Source organism: Protopterus annectens, chromosome 7.part0 (genome assembly GCF_019279795.1).
Source record: "Protopterus annectens isolate FY-2018-M chromosome 7.part0, PAN1.0, whole genome shotgun sequence".
Taxonomy (NCBI): Eukaryota; Metazoa; Chordata; order Ceratodontiformes; family Protopteridae; genus Protopterus; species Protopterus annectens.
Genome location: NC_056739.1, coordinates 906,717,816 through 906,738,445, shown reverse-complemented (window position 1 = coordinate 906,738,445; position 20,630 = coordinate 906,717,816). Strand labels below are relative to the sequence as shown.

The 20,630-nt window shown below is 40.8% G+C and overlaps 1 protein-coding gene across 1 annotated transcript in view; it reads right to left on the bottom strand.

Annotated features, from left to right (window-relative positions):
* The window catches only part of CACNA1D (calcium voltage-gated channel subunit alpha1 D), a 5,051,180-nt gene that overhangs the window by 1,099,809 nt on the left and 3,930,741 nt on the right, over nucleotides 1-20,630 (bottom strand). Inside the window, exon 34 of the mRNA XM_044077483.1 lies at nucleotides 15,083-15,242. Within this exon, the coding sequence (XP_043933418.1) occupies nucleotides 15,083-15,242 (160 nt within the window). The remainder of the gene's footprint in view (nucleotides 1-15,082; nucleotides 15,243-20,630) is intronic.

The following is a 20,630-nucleotide window of genomic DNA, read 5'->3' as shown; positions in this document are numbered from 1 at the left end:
TTCCTATGTTTTCTATAAATAAATGTAGGAAACAATGACATTATCACTGGTACAGGTAGATGGTGGCAGGGTACTTTATTGTTATAACAATCTCTCCTTGAATATACAGGCTAGTATTCGTAGGCAGCGCATTGTGCTTTGCAAAACAGTGTGAACTGTAGCAATGTGCAAGCAGTGCCAGCCTTAGCAAATGCATATTGCTACAGTTCACACTGTTTTGCACAATTTGGGACGTGTTTGGGGGCCTCATTCATCAGCAAGCCCCCACCCCACTTCCATCCTCAATAAATTTGTCAGAAACCCACAAATTTTATTATGAACAGACCAAAAATATGAAGCAAAAATATGGACATCCTGCAAAATTCTGGCATTTGACAGGTATGGCACTGGCATTCGTTTATGAATGCCAGTACCACATTTGCTTAAATAATTTATTTATTTATATGTGTAATCCAGGTAGGTAGACTAGTCCAATGACCCTTTTCAGTCACAGCCATGACCTGGGCTCAGGAGGTAAAACACTGTACAAATATGCAACTGGCAAAATACATAATCAACATATACAAAGCAAGACAATACAAGGTATAAAGCAGCAGAGTACAAAGGTAGAACTTTGCAAAGGGATGTACTTCATTATAATTGCACTACACAAACATTAAAACTCTACAAAAAACTTTGTCCCTAAACAAGTAATAATTTATATATCTTATTTTCTTTATTTATCTTTTTTTTGTGAATGAGCTACTCCCACTAGGCTAGTGGCTTCTTTTCAGGGGAGCCAGAGGTGGTATTTCTACCACTAGGGCAAATCTGGCCAGAGCATTGGGAAACCAAGTTATGTGCTTACCATAATGAAAGATATTTGTTGTCTGTTTCCATATTTCCTGAACTGATTTGTCTCAGATCAGACCTTCGATCCAAATTCAGCCACTTTTTCAGAATTACGATCCATAGCTCAGGCTTCTCCCCTTACCCATAATCCCCTCCTGTCCCAACATCATCTAAGATCGAGTTTGTCCTTGAATTCTGCAAGAACCATTACATAAATACAAATATGTATTGCCATAGAACTACATGACAGAGCAAAGAAAACCTACACTGGAACTGCAAGAGTAAGTAGTGCTGTACCAATGGCAGCCCATACAGTCATACTAAAAGACAAAGAAAGAAAAGCTTTCCATGAGAGGGGGAAGGAGGGTGGAAGAGAAGTTGAGAAAGGATAGAAACAGACAACACAGATCTAGCCTTATGGTAAGCACATAAGATTCATACATGATGTCATCTTTTCCATCCATTCCTCAACTGATGGGGCAGAATAACCAGACACTTACTTCCACTGGTTGTCTCAAAGAAGGATGTTCTAAAGAATGGCAGAATTGAAATTCGGCCAGTCTCTCGAAAGCAAATTCAATTTGTAATGGAAAATGAAGATATGAACATTAGACTAAGTGGCAGCAGTACAAATGTCATCAACTGAGACCCTACAAAAGAAGGTTGAAGAAGTGGCAACAACTTTTGCTGAGTGTACTTTTGGTGGTTTAGGTAAGGCCAAACCTTTTTGCTTATATATGTGAGAGATATAGGTAGTCAACCATCTAGATAAGGTAACCTTTGACATACCTTCACTCATCTTGGCTTAAGAACATGAAACAAACAAATGATCCGACTTCCTAAAAGATTTTCTATTTACTTATTTAACATTTGTTGACCGGGAAAGTCTGACTAGGACAGAGCCTATTATCAACAGAGGCCCAGGGAGAAACGCTCCAGACTTACGTCTTTGGGATGTGGGAGGAAAACGGAGTACCCGGAGGAAACCCATGTGAATGGAGGGAGGACATGCAGACTCCACACAGAAGGCAACCCAGCCGAGAATCGAACTGGAGAACCTCTTGCTGTGAGGTGACAATGTTAATGACTGCACTACTGTATTGCCCTTAACAATTGTGCACATCCAATACATTAAGCACGTATTCTTTATTCGAAAAATTTGGGAAGAAAACTGGAACATTAATACTTTAGCCTGTATAGCTATTTTTGGCAAAAAGGGTTAGTACAAAAAGAAACCCTGTCCTTGTATAACATAATATAGGGAGTTTGGCAACACAGATCTTGGAGCTCTGACACCTGTCTAGCTCAAGTAGTAGCTAGCCAGAAAAGGGTCTTCCAAGTCAGAAATTTTAAGTCCACCTTAACAGTAGGTTCAAAAGGAGCTTGGATCAAGGCTTGTAGTGGGATAGTCATAACCCAAGGAGGGGTAGGATCTTTGAGCAGGGGTCTAACATGAAAAGCACCCTTTAGGAAAGCTTTACACACTTAACTGAAGGTAAGGAAGAGTGATTCGCACTGATATGGAAGTTTGAGATTGTCACTAGTTGAACCTTGACAGTTGAATAATTAGCACAGTTACAGAAATGGAGGCAAGGAAATCTAATACTGTTGATATAACAGATGAAAAGGGGTCTAAGTTTCACTGTGAAGCCCAAATGGCAAATCTTTTTGATTTACTTTGTAAACTTTCCTAGTGGATGGTTTCTGAGAAGTAAGAATATGGACTACTTGAGATGAAAGCCTGGAATGACTAGCGATCCTGGAATGACTAGCAATCACTGGAAGTGGAGAAACTATGCAGTTAAGTTTCAGGGGCCTGATGCCCAGATGAAGCATTCTGGATGGATGAGACAGGAGATCTGGATATAGATCCAGCACCCAAAGGGGGTGTACTAGATAAGACAAAAGGATGGAAAACCACACCTGTCAAGGCCAAAAAGGGGGAATTAGGATGACCGTGATCTTCCATTGTAGTGCTTTCTGCAGTAATTTCAGAATAAGAGGAGTTGGTAGAAAAGTGTATAGGAAACTTGGGGGTGATCATGTATCACAGTGTCTCTTGGGGACTACCCATCTGGAGGGTTCAGAGCAAAGAACCTGCTGTATTTGGAATTGACAACAGAAGCAGAAAGATTGAGGCATGGTTGGCCCCATGATGAAAAATTTGTATCACCACTGTTGGATTGAGAGATACTCGTGAGGCAGTAGAATAAATCTGCTCAACCTGTCTGCTAGAATGTTGGTTGGCCACAGTATGTGCCTTGCTAACAGAAAGCAGTTGGAAGACATCATCCACTACTGCACTCTCATTGCTTCTCGACACAGAAGCTAGGAGTGTGTTTCCCCCATATTTGTTGATGTACCAAACTACTGACAATGTTGTCAGTCTGGACAGAAATCACACCTAGGGGAAGGACATCCTAAAAGGCCTGCAATGCTAGGAGGATTGCCTTCATCTCAAAGACATTGACATGAAGATTGGCCTTCCATGGGATCCATGTGCTTTGGAATATATTTCCCAGTTAATGCCCTCCCCCCCAACCCAGCTAGCAAGAATCCACAGTCACTGTGGCTTTGGAAGAGGGAGGGACAACAAGATAGCTCTGAAGCACCTCTGGAGACTGAATACACCAAGTTACATGATTTCTGCAGATCCTTGTTAAATGGATTGAAAAAGACATGGGCTAGGCTCTGATGGACCACTGGACCGCTAGTGAACACTGTAACATTCTCATATAATACCTTGCCAAGAGGATTAAAGAGGCGGAGGCTAACATTGATCCTAGACATTGGCAGACTAATCTGGCAGGTGGCATCTGATAGGAAAGTAATTGTTCAGAGTGGCTTCTTAGAGTGACTACCCCTCTCTCTGGTAACCTTGCAATTTGAGTAGTCATGTCCAAAATGGTTCCTATGAACTCCAGAACCTGTACTGGGGAGAACTCCGCTCTTGTTTGGCATCTACTTCTCTGAACTACAGGCCAACACTGAGGGACACTGGCTAACAAAGTTCACAGATGACTACAAACTGGGAGCCATTATTGAATCCCCAAATGATGTGGATATTCTACAAAAGGGCCTTACAGAAACAGATGCTTGGTGCCAGAGCCATGGACTCAAGCTCAATGCCAAGAAGTGTATAGTTATCCCCTTTGGGAAAAACCATGTACCCATGAATTACCACATAGGTGGTAATGCACTAAACACTGAAAGTGTGATAAGAGACTTAGGAACACAGATGGACCGTAGTCTCACCTTCGATAACCACATCACCACAACAGTCAGGAAATCCTTCTATGTGGCATATCTCATCACTAAGGGTTTTTCATCCAGAAAAAAGGAGGTCATTGTCCCACTGTACTCATCCCTCATTAGACCCATCATACAGTACATCACCCTGTTTGGTATGTACCTCACAAGACATCTGCAACAACTAGAAAGGCAGCAGAAACACCTCACTAAAAGAATCACAGGCCTAAACCAGATGCCATATGCTGACTGACTAAAAAACCTCCAGCTATACTCTGTCGCATACTGTCTACTCAGAGGTGATCTCTGCTTAACATACAAGTCCATGTCAAACCCAGAGCTGTTGGATATGCTACATTTAAAGAAATCCCAATCCCTCAGAGACACACACTCCAGGGACCTAAACCTTGTCATCACAATGAACAAAACATGCTGGAGGGATAGGTTCCTGACCCAGAGACTCCCAATACTCTGGAAAAGACTGCCCATACATGTCAAGCAAAGCGCCTCCTTGGCCATCCTCAAAAGGAACCTTGATGACTGGATGGGAGATAGGAAATGTACCCCGGGGATCACATCAGTCGCCCTGCTAGACAGGGGTCCAGGGAAGTAAATATTGTGGGAAGAAATAGCCAGGGAATTGTTATGGCTAGGCTTGTATAGGCCCTAGGGCTGATAGCCTAGTACCAACCTATGAACTGAGATTTGTCCTGCTTCACTGTAATTCCCAGGTTGAAGCACAGCTGAAGCAAACTTTTTCTGCCCCACACCAGCACCGACCTGGTAGGAGCTGTAAGAAGCAAATTATCTAGATAGCAGAACACTTGAAATCTTTGAAGTCAGACATGAGCCACAACCACTACCACATATTTGGTGAACACCTGGAGGGCTGAGGTGAGACCAAAGGGCAGGGCTCTGAACTGAAAATGATTGGCTCCCAGCCCAGAAGCAAAGGAACCTCCTGGAGCATTTGTACATTTGGATGAGGTAGTATACATCCTGAAGGCATATCAAACACATCCAGTCATCTTTCCTCAGAAAGGGGAGGACACACTGTACTATGACCATCTGGAACTTTGTGTGTCTGACATATTGGTTCAAGTAACTGATGTCCAGAATTATCCTATTTGTTCTATTTCCTGAGAACTGGTCCTGTATATCTGGTTCCCTCCACGCTCTGTGAGAGATTAAACCCACCATCTCATCAGCTGGGGGATCCACCCATGAAGTCACTGATGTAAAATCAAAGCTTCAAGGAATATGAATTCCTCATGGGAAGGGACTTTGGACCAGCCTCCTTTATGTCTCAGAAGCTCCAAGGTCTCTCAGAATGAGATGCCCTCAAGGGGTTACCTGGGGCACCCCTCTCCTTAATTGAAATCTGTGTCTTCCGTCAAGGACTCCTCTTACATTTGTTTTTGAGGAGGCTCTGTGGAGGGATGGTCAGGAGAGGACTCAGAAGCTTTATGGGAATCTTGAATGAGGACTGTCTCAAGACTAGTGCGACTGGGCTGTCCTGATGGGATAGACCGATCAAGATCCAGGGCTGTCAGCTGCACAGTGGGTGGAGCCAAAAGGGGTAGAAATGTCCACTCTTCAGACTTGGAAAGAGCCCTCTCTACTGCCTTGAAGACAGAAGCTGATGGGGAACCCAAGATCATTCTGGTAGGAACCGAAGTTACCACACCAGTATGTCCAAGAGTACCACCGTGACTCTGCTCCGAGATCAAGGTAAAACTAGTAAGAAAAGGAAGCTCAGAAGGTGTGAAGGAGGCCTAGACAAGAATGTTTTTGACAGATATATACGGGAAAGAGAAGGAACTTAGAAAAATAAAAAAATAATATACTGGAGAAAAGCTATCTAGAGATTTCAAATAGCAAAAACGGTAAACACTTACTTGAATAATAGCCTCAGCCATGAATCTTGCCCGAACTACATATAAGGGGGAAAACAAGATCAGATGTAAAGCTGCAGACAAAAGGGTATTATGTGTAAGGGGAGCTATGGATCCTAAGTCTGAAAAAGTGGCTGAAGCCAGACCGGAGGTCAGATCCCAGACCCATAAGTTGAGGAATGGGCAGAAAAGACAACATCAGATCTTCCACTACTCTTTTTGATGGGTGCCATAGGATCTTTCACATCTAACTAAGCTACCACCAACTCAGGCAAATAGTATTTTGGTTTAATATCTCATTTGAAACATTGCGCACACAGGAATGCAGCAGCCCCTTTATGCTGCACAGCAGTACTTTCAGCAATCCATCTATTCTGTTCTTATGACTGGTCCACTAATTAATTATATGCCTATTTAAAAGTACCATTATTTTAAATGGCAGACATACAGTTGACCTGAAAAAGGACTAGACAACGTCTGAATGCTTCTTGATATATTTGCAAAAAATGCATTTTACCCAAGAATGAGTTCAATGATACTGTTTTTGTTAACTACAACATATGTTGACGAACAACTCAGCCTAAGTGGCTAAAGTACTTGATATGTTGAGGTGTATACCCTTTTCCCAAAATCTGTCCAACAATTTCCCCACTCTGTAAAATGGAAGAGTCTCTACCAGCCCTGTAAGTTTCTCAAGAGAAGATTTTAGCTGAGGTTGTTCCAAATTTCAGATGAAAATTAAGCATTAGCTGCATTTTTCATATCTACATAAAAATATGTTGACCCTTGTGCTGGTTTCTGAGTATGTGTGTGTGTAGCATTCTGTTTCCACAAACCCTAAAAAGTCTTAAACACTTGGGGGGATCCTCCCCACAGACCCAGAACTTAGAGCATTTATAAATCTTTTTTTTTTAGGTGGAGAAAGCTCTTTTACATGCCATTTTGCATTCTTACTTTATTTTATTCATTATTCCAGATACAAGTTTTAATATGTTTAGCATAAGCAAACATACACTGAACAAGCCATACAAAGCAATACACAAATATAAATGAATACTCTTTCTACTGCAGGCTAACAAATTCAATGTTTTCACAAGAAAAAAAAAAGAAGTATGCCCTAAATCTCAAATTAAAGAACAATTATCTGTGCTTACAAAAGTCTTTACTATGAAGTATTAGACAGGCTTGTTATTTCACCCATGGTACTGACAGGTTCACTGAAGGTGAATTCCTGAGGAGGTGAACCACAGGATTCAAAAGAAAAGCATTCGTGATTAGAATGAACAAGCTTAATAACGAAATGCTATAAAGAACAGGAAAATTCATCTTCTCCAGTTAAGACAAAGGATGGAATCCCCTCTTTTTTTTCTCTCCATTCTGTGCTATTCATCATTTCCTACATTAAGTCCACTTTCCTGAAGCCTGTACTGAGGTGACTGAAATAATTTCCTACACTAGTTTCTTTATAATTAATTAAAAGTATAGTCAGTACTAGGGAGCTTGCAATTTTGTACAGGAAAATTGACCCTTTAGAACTGATTAAACCATAGGCTCCTCTGCTAAGGAAATCTCTTACTCACCTACCTCTCTCACTGCCAGTATACTATTAAAACTATATGATGGCTGTACAGATATTTTTTTAAACACCTTTACAGAATTACCACTTGTGACACAGGCAAATTTACATTCATATAAAAGTAATCAAACTACATTAACATAGCAAACACACCACATATATTGCTATACATCATATAATCTAAGTAATATTACATAAATTATTCAATTCCTGCCTTTTTTTTTAACCAGAAACATCTTGATTAAACCATCACTTACTACATAGACAAACATACATTAATATAAATGAAAACAATCCACAATGACACAATCCTAGTTGGAAGCATTTTACATCACAAACCATACTGACACACTTTCAGTTGCAAACATTATACAACACTTATAATCTACCCAATTTTTCTCACTCAAACATTACATAGCTCATTTAAGTCCTGCCACCTTTTAAACCGCATTCCTCCCTTGTATGTATTGTTCCCACAATTCTCATTTTTCCTATGTAGTTTCTGATTCTGTATCACAGCTCAAATAAATCATCTCCCTCGTCAGACCAATCCGCCCACCGAACATCTCCGACAGTGCATCCTGCAGGGAATCCTTAAATTCTGCCAACTCACCACACTCCCAGAAAATATGTTCCCAATTACCTCTTTCTTCCCCTTCACACCTCCAACATTTGCTGTTTGCCTGAGGAAAATTTCTCTGGTGTCTGCTTGGGATTAAAAATATCTATGTTCGTAGGTTCATAGGATGATACTAGGCTATTGGCCTGGAGGCCCTTATAAAACTAGCCAAGAATTTCACCCATGTTCCCTCAAAGTCAGCACCTGTTTCCCCTGTCCATCAGGGACATAGGTGGGATCCTTCCCATCCAGTCATCCAAGTTCCTCTTAAAGAGGGCTAGAGAGGTACTCTGCTTGACATGGAGAGGGAGTCTATTCCACAGATGGGGGAGTCTTTGGGACACAAATCTATCCTGCCAACAAGTTCTACTAATGTCGCAGACCAGGTTAAGGCCTTGCGTGGGGGTTGCAGGAGTGGAGTTTGTCTTATGGATATGCAGCAACTCCATCATGGCTGGGTCTGAAATGGCCTTGTATGCCAGACACAGGTAACCTCTGAGCAGTCTGTATGAGACTGAGTAGAGGGACAGGGCTTTTAGCCTATCTCCATAGGATAGGTGTTTGAAACCATGGATTTTCCTGATCAGAAACCTCTGTGGTCTCTCCAATCGCTGCATGTGCTTGGCAAGGTACATGCCGAAAGAGGCACTGTATTCGATAATGGGTCTGATAAGGGAGGAGTACAGGGATGTTATGACCTCCTTGTTCCTGGATGAAATACCCATATTTATGAGGTGGGCCATGTAGAAAGCCTTCCATTCAATGGAGCCAACGTGGAGGTCAAAAGTCAGATTGCTATCAACCTGGGTGCCCAAGTCCCTCACGACTGATTGCATGCTTAGTACGTTGTTATTAATATGATAATTAGTAAGGATGACATTTTCCCCAATGGGGATAATAATGCATTTCTTGGCATTCAGTTTCAGGCCATGCTTCCAGCACCAGTCACTAGTTTGGGTAAGCCCCTCTTGGAGGATGTGCACATTACTAGGGGAATTTACGACCGTGCCCAGCTTGCAGTCATCTGCACACTTGGTCAGCCACAGACCACTGGCTTTGGCTTGCACCTCAGAAAAGTATATTCCCAAACAGTAGAGGCCCCAAGACTGATCCTTGTGGTACACCGCTCATTATGGGTCTACTACTAGAGGTGGCTTCCCCTACTTTGACTGAGTAGGTCATATCAATAAGCCAGTTAGCTACCCATCTGGTAACATATGGTTTGATACCTAGCTGGGAGAGTTTATCTATTATGCCTGAGTGAGGAACAGTGTCTAAGGCTTTGGCTAAGTCAAGGTAGGCTGTGTGCACAGTCTTCCCCTTGTCCATGGCTTTGGGGACTGTTTCAAGGAAGTCAACCAAGTTTAACAGGCATGATCTCCCTTTGACAAAATCAAATTGTGTGGGGTCAAGTCTTTGGAGGTTGCCAATGTCCTTGTTTATAGGGTCCATGATAATGCATTCCATGGCCTTTGCAGATCAGGCTATTTAGGCTGATGGGCCTATAATTGCCTGGGTCAGTGGACACTCCACCTTTGTGCAGAGGGATGACAGTGGCTGTCCTCCATTCAGCTGGGATGAAGCCAGTGCTCAGGCTTTGGTTGAATAGGATGTCTAGTGGAGCTGAGAGCTCATGCCTGAGTTCATGTAAGATACAGCCAGGGATGTCATTGGGTCCCATAGAGACTGCATTTGCCTTTGAGAGGGCATTAAGGACCTGCTCCCTGGTGATGAGGGGAGGGGGGGCAAGTGCTGGGGATGTCCTGGTTTACTGATGGGGGACAGGGGTGAAGGTTTCACTGAACCTGTCTGCCAGCAGGTTGGCTACATCTATGGCATTTGTGTATGTGGTGTTACTGATCACCATTTCAGAAAAGATTTGGGTGTTGCATTTGAGATTGCTGACATATGTGAAGAATGCCTTGTGACTGTCCTTGGTGGATGTGGCCAATTTGGGCTCGAAGTTAGCCTTAGAGGATTTCACCAGTGACCTTATTTGCTTGTTCAGACAGAGGAGATACTGCTTCCACCTTGGAACCTGCTCCTTCTTAGCCCTGGACAGCAACTGTTTCCTTCTATTATAGAGTCTATTTATTGCTGCTATCCACCAGACAGGTTTACTCTTCCTTGAGGAAGATGACTTGGTCCTGTCAGGTATTGCTGAGTCCATACAGCTATGTAGGTGCTCATACAGTTTTTTTGGTGTAGGCTTGGACATTAGTGTTAGTTTCAACTGAAGGGACGGTGGCTGTGAAGCTGCTCATACCTGCTCTGAGGAAATTGTAGTCAGCTTTGGAAAAGTTTTTTCGTTTGACCCTGTCAAGGGTCAGTAGAGATGGTGACTTCAAAACTGATCGCTTTATGGTTGGATCTTACCAAGGAGAATTACACTGTAGGAGTGCTATAGTAGCTACTTATGTTGGTTAGGACCAGGTCCAGGATATTTTCACCTCTCGTAGGGATGTAAACATTTCCATCAAAAAATCTTAAATCTTCCACATTTTGCTGCATATTTGGGAGACAAACATATATCCTCCCATTGTTTTTTTGTGAATTGCTTATTCAATCCCAATCCTTTCTAACCTCTTCTGATTGATTCTTATAGTTATCATGCAATATTTTATAAGCTCTACTAATTAGTCCTTTTTAATGTCAGCTTCTATTTTAAATTCTATTAAAAACTCTGTCAATGGTGGTCTTTCGTTTAGAACCCCCCCCCCCATTTCTATCTCTTATGCCTGTATAGGTATTGGTACTAAAAAGGTGCCTGTTTAGTACTGCACTTCAGAAGAACCAATGTTAGTGAAGGCACTGACGGCACCAAAGAATCAGCTGGATTTTTCTGTGTTTCAGAGTCAGTAAAGTAAGCTGGGACTGTCTCAAATGTACTGCTTGATTATCAAAGGTCACCCGCAGGTTGGGACTCCAGTATTTCTAATCCATCCTGGTTGTACACAGGGACTCAGAAAGTATGTGTCAGGACAAACCGAAATTCTAACACAGGACTATCGAGAGTACAAGTATTTAGAGCATTTCATTCAAGTACTTAATTTTACTTCTAAAAACAAAATAAATCCGGTTACAAATCTCTTCCTCCTCCTTCAAAAAAAAGAGACTAACTCCATATCATTCCTTTTATGGGTATTATTGAGTTAAGTACTTTCATTCTTACATACTTATTTCAGATTCAGTTTTTGCATTTGTTGCAAATTATGTACTGGTTGATAGTACAACATTTTTTGAGGCAGCAGACAATATTTGTGCTCTTCTCTTTATAGATTTAGCCCTTTCTGGATGATTTGCTTTACTATTTAAGTTTTCAATTGTTCAATCAAATACTTCCTCTTTGACTTCTGTTCACAGAACCTAAGGCATTTTTTTTAAAAATGAATTTAACACTCTAACCTCCTTAACCTGGTTGCCTAACTAAATGTACTGCAAGGTTCATACTCTTCTCCATTATGCTCTGGGCCTATGCAAAAGTGTTTATAAGTCTTAGCTGCTGTTTGTTATCACTCGCACACTTTGAAAGGATTTTGCCACCATAGCCTAAACCTTCCCCCCACACCAAAAAAGGAATAAATAAGAAGAAATGACCAACAAAAACTTAAAAATAAAAATAAATAAAAGTAAAGCCGCAAAGTATTAAAAATTATCTTCTGCTGAACAGAAGGTCATGCAAGGTGAAAAGCTATCAGCAGAATGCGAAGCAACACAGGATATGTAATGGAAATGAAAGTTATGCACTTACCACAATGATACATCCATGTTGTCTTCTTCTATCAGTCTCAACAAATAGGTATATGAGATCCAAATGGATCTGAGGCAGTCAAATAAACTTTGGCTCCGAGGCTCACACTTCCGCCCCACTCCCATAATGCACAGCCAACCATAATGCCTTCAGGCTGAGTTTGCCTCCAAGTACACAATTATCAACCCTAGAAAGAGTAAATACTGCCGCTAAATGGCTGCAACCAAGAAAGGCTCCAGTATGGCCATAAAAAAGTGACAATTTGGATGAAGGATAGATGGCTGGGATGCTGAGATAAATGGAAAATGGCAACACAGATCTATCATTATGGTAAGTACATAACTTTTACATCTGATGTCTTTTCCATCTACCTCAACACAACAGGACAGAGCACCCAGCTAGAATAACTCCAGAAGGTATTGTGTGGAAGGATATTCTGGAGAATGGCACAAGCAAAAGCAGCTTTGGACCTGGACTGCAGGTCAAGCTTGTAATGAGAGTACTCTTTCTAATGTCTTGACGGTGGACATTAAGGAATTAAGTAGATATTTGCCTCTACTTGAGAAATTTGGAAAAAAATACTGGCAGATATATAGTCTGATTTCAATTAGTGCCTGAAGCCACCTTGGGAATGAAGGCTGGATTACTCCTGAGGGAAGCTCTATCCCTATGAAAATCTAATACAGAGGTTTGCACAATAAGGCTTGTACATTTTAAATCTTTCTGGGTGACGTAACAGTCATTAGAAACCTCATTTTCCAAGACAGCAGTTTTAGATCTGGTAAAGTTGCAGGTTCAAAGAGCATTTTGTTAAGAGTGTAACACCATAATGATGTCCAAAGGATGCACGGGGTCCCTCAATGACAGCCTCAAAGAAGCAATGGAAGCATGCTGCTTTCCTAAATGAAAGTTAGAAATGACAGCTAATTATACTTTAATTCTACAACAATCAGTACTCATGTTGAAGCAACAAGCCAGGAAATCCATTATAAACATCAAAGCTAATGAGAAAGGATCCAAACCTTTAGAATAGTGGAGTTTTTTTTCAAGAAGAGTTGAGAATCTATACAACCCCGGAAGAAAGCATGGGAATTCCGCCATCACTGGAAGTGGAGAAACCAAGCTGTCAGACTGAGAGATTTGATATCCAGGTGAAGCTTGCTGAGGGGATGAGAAATCAGACCTGAAAGGGGATCCGGTACACTGAGTGAAGCCAAAAGAAGGGGGAACCAGATCTTTTTTGGAGGCCAAAAAGCGGTAATGGAAACCAATTTTTCCCTGCACCAGGCCACTTTCTGAAAAAACTTGACAATGGATGGAGGGATCCTGGGGGAGATGATTCCGGTGAAAAATAGGATCAGGCAAATTAAAGAAGCTGGAGACTGGATCAGACCATGGTCCAACCTTAAAGCCTTTGGGGAAACTATCAGGTCTGACGGCAGATGGACCTTTTGAGCAGGTCTTTGCATAGCAGAAGGGTTTACAAACCTCTTTTGAGTCTCCTCTGAACTATATTTGGAGGGACCCCTGTCTCTGACTTTCCCCCTGGGTCTATCCCTCTTCCTTTGTCAGAAGCTTTCATGGAAGAAGGGGACTCTGAAAGAGAAGGCATAAAATCTTTGCTTGAGAAGAGAGAAATCCATTCAGAACCAACTTGGAGTGGTGACTGGAGACAGTCCTTGGTCCAAACAAATGTTACAATCCAATTCAAGAGAGGCAGACCAGAAAAAGTTTATTCACCAGTCACATGGATCTTGTGGTGGAATCTTTTGGCCGCAGGCCACATACTTTTAAATCCTGAAGCCTTATCCGTCATGTTAAAAAGCACTTCCGGATACACACACACACACACACACACACACACACACACACACACACACACACACAGAAGACAGGAAAGTCTACACCACAAACTCAACAGGTCCATCACTGTAAACAGGGACAGAAATGCCAAAAATTGGTACCCATAGGTCACAAATACTATTACAAATAAAATCTTAAGTATCACTTACCTACTAGGGGAAAGAAAATCACTTATATGCGATGAAGACCTGAGTTCTGGAGGACACTTCTGTTGCTTAATAAAGCAAACAACATCTGAGGGCAATATGGCTGGCAGTGCACTATAGGAGAGGGCTGGCCTTGGATCCATTTGGTTCCTATACCCATGTGTTGAGGCGGTCAGAAAAGACGACATTGGATCCCTGCCCCATCCCACATCATCACAAGACATGCACTAATCCCTTGCAGGGATAACAGGAACTACTTGTAGAATTCTGACCAAGTAAAAAGGCACATAAAGTTGGTTAACTTGAATTTCATAATTTTGTGTTTTAGTGACTGTTCCCAAAGAAGAGTCTCTGTAATCCAGCTGTGGTCCATGAACTTTTCTAGTTCTATTCTAAGGAGCAGAACTTCCATAATTGTAACATTGATATGGCACCTCAGAAGTTAAAAACAGATTTTCTTAGCAATTAAGTATATTTAAATTTAGCATTAAAATAGGAAAACATGCTTCTATAGAATGCTAACTGCATATTAATTATTCATGAATCAATTGTCTTTTCCATGAAGTCATAGTTTTTGGACTTAGCACCAGAATGGTACAGCTCCTCTGGTAGTAAAACACACAGCTACTACAAATGAATACAGCTCAGTGGTTAAAAGTTATAACAAATCAGCTTATATGCTTCAGTGTGGCAACAATGGACCCGAGAGGAAAACAGCAACAAGTGCCAGTCTCTGCTTCTGACTACACTTACAAAAATGTAATGCTAACAAGAAACCAATGGTGCTATAGTCTTAGGGATATGCTTATCACGATCAGATCTGTTACCAGCATGCTTCTTAGCAGGTACAGCAACACAAATTTAATAGCTTAAGGTGTGTTAATGATCCATGTGGCCTGATGGAAGAAAACATCTTTTCTGATGAAGCATACTACTCTGCATCATATGGCCCTTGACATTGCTATAGTTAACAATATTTTATAGCAACATATAATATGACTGAATATATAAATTGAGAACACTGAAATAAAGTACACAAATTTCCAAAGAAGACTTAACTTCAAGCTGATTTAAAAATTCTGCACATGACTGTGTGTAATAATTCATAAAGAAAGACTGAAAACTTTTTTTTTTTAATTTTTAAGGACTTACCAGGAAAGCACAGAGCATGTAGAATGTAATGAAGTAGACAATAGCAAAATTACTTCCACATGTAAATTCTTCCCCTGGATTATACTCCGACTCTGGATCACAGCGTTTTCCAGGCAAACATGCTAGCATGATTTCTTGCCAGGCTTCACCGGTTGCACACCTTTATTGGAATAGGACAGTCATTATTTATATTTGCCAGTTCATGCAATATATTGTCATTAATGCTTTTTGCTTTTTTATTTGTGGAGGGGGTACTAAATTAATTGTTTTGTAAGATAAAATATTTAACAGAAGCATACAAAAACCTTTATTTTAACACTGTGCTATACATTCAAAGTTCTCTGATAATTTATGTGTCATAAAATTAGAAACAACCTCAAGAATAAATACCCAGAATACATGGTTGTTACAGTGTTGCAACTCACCACTGAGTATAGATTGAAAAATGCCCTAAACACATTACAAGTTTGAGGCAAATATTAAAATAAATTATAGGTCTGCTATGAATTTTGCTTAAACCTCATATATTTCCATGTCCTCATTAAAAAATGACCACTTACCAGATACAAATTATTTTGATTACTTGTACTGTCCTGATTTTTGAAAAACATCTGAAGCAAATCAGTACGATAGCAAGTGTGGGGGCAAATGGGACAGCCGTCTCAGGTACAAAGTATTTGGGGCAAGATCAGTGTAGAACATTACAGCCATGATGGTTCTGCATTTCTGATCAGAAGTGAAGCACTTAAATACTCAGTGTGTGACATAAAATGTAGGAAACAGTCTGCTACCGTTTAAAAGGTAAAAAAAGATGTTTTTGGCACCCTATTGAAGTGTCTGCACTTGAAATGTTGAGTGCCTAAAAGCCAGAAAAAAAAAAGGCCAAAAACTCGGAGAAGATCAAATCTTGAAAATTACTCCTCCTTAAAACGTCTTTTTGCAGGACGGGTAAGCCCCCTGCATCCCCACACCTCCCGAACTTATACATAGCAATTCCAAGATTGCCATACCTCACAAAAAATGGAATATTCCAAGAAATGGCATCGCAGACTTGGTATATACAAGTCCAATCTTTCGGCAATTCAGTCTCTCTGCGTTTTGGGACTCTCTTTAGTGGGTCCTGACATTTCAAACAGTTACCTTTTGTTTTCATAGGACTAGCACTCCATGTGTGGCATAAACTATATATATATATATCTTATATCAGATATATATCAAATCTGATGAAGCGTGGTTTTAACCGCGTGAAAGCGCTTATTTCTGTTTGTTCACTAATAAAAGATAGCTCAATTCTTGACGGAGTAGCATCTTTTCATTTTAATGAAGGAATTGTATTTCTACGTGCAGTTTATGGACAATTTTGGCTCTACAATCTGGTGGTTCCCTTTGTTTTAGCTCTTCGAGCTACAGGAATTTCTAGCTGATTGGTCCTGGTGGTTGGTTCACTGCTTCTCTTTGATTACTATATATATATATATATATATATATATATATATATTTCTGCTTTTTGGGGCAGCAAATGGGCCTGGCTTGCTCCTTACATTAAGAGAGCAAGATCCAGACTGAGTACTTTTTTTTTTTATTTCCTCTTGAACAAGTACAGATTGAAATAAACAGACATGGCATGCTCTTTACATTAGGAGCACTTTATCCATATCAGGGAATGGAGTTTTTTTTTTTTTTTTGCTACTCCTCAATTTAATTGTGTGTGCGGGAGGGGGGGAGGTCATAGTGCCAGACTGGAGAATGGCACTGGGCACCAAAACAGCTAGCTACACCTTCGATGCAAATGGATACAATAAATCCAGCCTAACACAAAAATAGGCTAATACACCTAATTGTAACTTAGAAAAAAAAAACACTCCATTGTAGTGAACAAAAGAGGAAAGTGAATGTTTATTAATAGCACTCACCAGTTGGTGGTTTCATCCTTTCAAATGGACTTCATCATATTCTATTCCTTAGCACCCCTGTCCCCTTAAACTGAGGTCATCAAAACACCAGCCAGTCCTTCTGTCCTCCTAAATAGACTTACTAAACTCTACCAGTTGACACTTTTTTAGCATTTTTACACTTTTAAATGGATTTCATCAGACTTCATCAGTTAGATCTTTCTTCCTCCTAAACGGACTTCATCAGTCTGATGTAGTCCATTTATAAAGAATAATGCGCTAACTGGCGAATGTTACTAAAAACATTGAGTTTCCTCATTTGATATCTGCGACAGCTTGTTGTTTTTCAGACTGAATAAACTGCCTTCCACACACAGAACTGTCCTATTCTCTCACTCCTGTTAACAATGTTTTTATTTCTAATTTCTTTATGTTTTTTCTGCCCGTGCCCTCAATCATCACCACTGCCCTTTTGTGCAGCTATCACCTAAATTTCTTAATTTAGTGATAAGCTCCTTATCCTACTGCAACCTGTTGTATGTTCCAAATGGGGAGGAACTGCAATACCACCCCTTATGTAATCATGTTTCTGTACATGCCCTTCCCAGCTACATCACAATGTAAACTTGCAATTGGTCTGATCCTGTGTCTCTGATCCAGTCTATAAAGCCTGTCAGCAGCACTGCACAGCAGGCTGCCCCCTTACCCCAGAAAGTGTGAACTGACACTATCCACTGTTCTTCTACTCCTCCCTTGCCTACACACTAGCACCTGGGTCAGTGCTCCCTCCCTCTATGCATTTTTTTATTGTGTCAAGTCTACAAACAAAATATGACCATACACCTGTCTACAGACCATACTTAATAATAACAGCACATTTATTCCCATCTTCACAAATTTAGGACTTCTTCAGAATTGTGTATTATTCAATCAACCACTGCTAAGTTTTCAGAGTGGGCTCTTTAATTTTATCCATGCAAGAGTGGTTGTTGTTCTCCATTCTAGACAATATGGGTAATATGTTTAAGTGCAACAGTAAAAGTAAACAAGTTAAAAAGGAATGCCCAAGAGGTTATTTATCTGTCAAACTTATTTAGTATTTCCAACAGCAGACCACCACTGAGTGCCAATAAGATGAGATCAACAGACAAGATCACGTCTGCAGAATAGAAAATACACATCTTTTTATTGTTGTTGATGTTACCTCAGAAAGCTCACTCCATAAGAAGAAGCATAAAACCAGTGAAGTAGCATTACTGGCATTTTTGGGAAACACTATAATGCTGATAAAAATATGAAACATCACAACTGAGGAACTGTTTGTGCATTTGGAGGCAGTAAATTAATCTTTTACAGAAAAACATGTACTTGTGTTTGTGGCTGTTGACTGCTATGGAAGCAAAGACATAACAGTTTACTGCATGGCTTCATGGCAATCCAGAGGCCTAATCTATATCTGTAAAATAATTACTTAAAAATTTTAACACATATGTGTGTCATAACGCTCAAATGTACAAAATTTCACAGAATGTTCAGATTTTTGCCTCATATTTTTGGCATGTTACTCAAAAAACTGTGTTTTTTGGTAAATCATTGAGGACTAAAGTTAGAAAATACCGACAGACATTTGAAATTCAGACTTCATACCCTTCAGAAAATTCATGCTGATGCAAAACCTGTTCATTCTATCAACTTCCTAAGTTTGTAAGAGGAATATTTAAAAATTGTCCCTATTTTTTTGGGCCTTTCTCCCACCATTATTTATAGCTTTGTCCAGATTTCTTGCTCTAAGAAGCTGACAGCTATGATGTGTGTTTGTGTGTGACTGTGTGTGTCTGTCCACATCTGTGCTACAACTAATTGTGGGTAGGTCATATCTCTCAACATATCATGTCCAAAATGTGGAACACTACCTTTCAACGTGGAACAAATGGGCAAAATGTGAATCACTAATAGCTTACTAAACTTCCAACCAGGAATCTCACAAGATACCTAAAATTTGTTACTTAATACTTATAGGTTCATAGAATGATACTAGGCTATTGGCCCAGAGGCCCTTATAAGCCTAGCCAAGAATTTTGCCTATATTCCCACAAAGTCAGCACTTGTTTCCCCTGTCCAGCAGGGACACAGGTGGGATACCAGGGGTGTATTTTCTATTTCCCATCCAGTTGTCCAGGTTCCTCTTAAAAAGGGCTAATGAGGTACTCTGCTTGACACGGAGAGGGAGTCTATTCCACAAATGGGGGAAGTCTTTGGGACACAAATCTCTCCCACCAACAAGTTCTATTAATGCGTTCTGGTTGAACGAGTGGAGTTTGACTGACAGATATGCAGCAACTCCATCAAGACTGGGTCTGAAATGCCCTTGTATGCAAGACACAGGTCACGTCTTGGCAGTCTGTATGTAACTGAATAGAGGGACAGGGCTTTTAGCCTATCTGTATAGGACGGGTGTTTGAGATCCTGGATTTTCTTGGTCAGGAACCTTTGTGGTCTCTCCAACTGCTGCATAAGCCTGGCAAGGTATATGCTGAAGGGGACACTGTACTCGATAATGGGTCTGATAAGGGAGGAGTACAGGGATGTTATGACCTCCTTATTCCTGGATGAAATACCCTTACTTATGAGGTGGGCCATGTAGAAAGCCTTCAATATAATGGAGGAAACATGGTGGTCAAAAGTCAGGTTGCTATCAACCTGGGTGCCCAAGTCCCTCACAACTGATCGCATGCTTAGTACATTTTTATTTATTTTTTTATTTTTATTTTACATTTGTTAACCGGGAAAGTCCAACTTGGAACGAGCCAATTTTCAGTGGAAGCCTGGGGAGAAATGCTCCAGATACATGTCTTTGTAACATGGGAGGAAACCGGAGCACCCGGAGAAAACCCACACGAATGCAGGGAGGACATGCAGACTCCACACAGAAGGCACCCCAGCCAAGAATCTAACTGGAGAACCTCTTGCTGTGAGGCAACAACACTACCACTGCACCACACTGCGCCGTCCATAAATTGTTGTTGTCCTTTGTCCATAAAATACATTGTTATTAATGTAATATTTAGTGGGGGCACCATTTTCCCCAAAGGAGATAATGATGCCTTTCCTGGCATTCAGTTTGAGGCCATGCTTCTGGCACCAATCATTAATTTGGGTAAGGCCCTCTTGGAGGATGTTTACATCACTAGGGGAATTTAAGACATTGCCCAACTTGCAGTCATCTGCAAAATGATCAGCCATAGACCACTGGTTTTGACTTGCACCTTAGAAAAGTATATCCCAAACAGTGGAGCCCCCAAGACCGATCACTGAAGTACACCGCTCATTATGGGTCTACTACTAGAGGTGGCTTCCCCTACTCTGACTGAGTGGGTTCTATCAGTAAGCCAGTTAGCAACCCATCTGTTAACATACAAGTTGATGCCTAGCTGGGAAAGTTTATCTATTATGCCCAAGTGGGGAATAGTGTTGAAGGTTTTGGCTAGGTCAAGGTAGGTGGTGTCCACTGCCTTCCCCTGGTCATTGGCTTTGGTGACTGTTTCAAAGAAAGTGACCAAGTTTAACAGGCATGACCTCCCTTTGACAAAACCAAACTGTGTGGGGTCAAGCATTTGGAAGTTGCCAACGTCCTTGCTTATAAGGTCCATGATGAC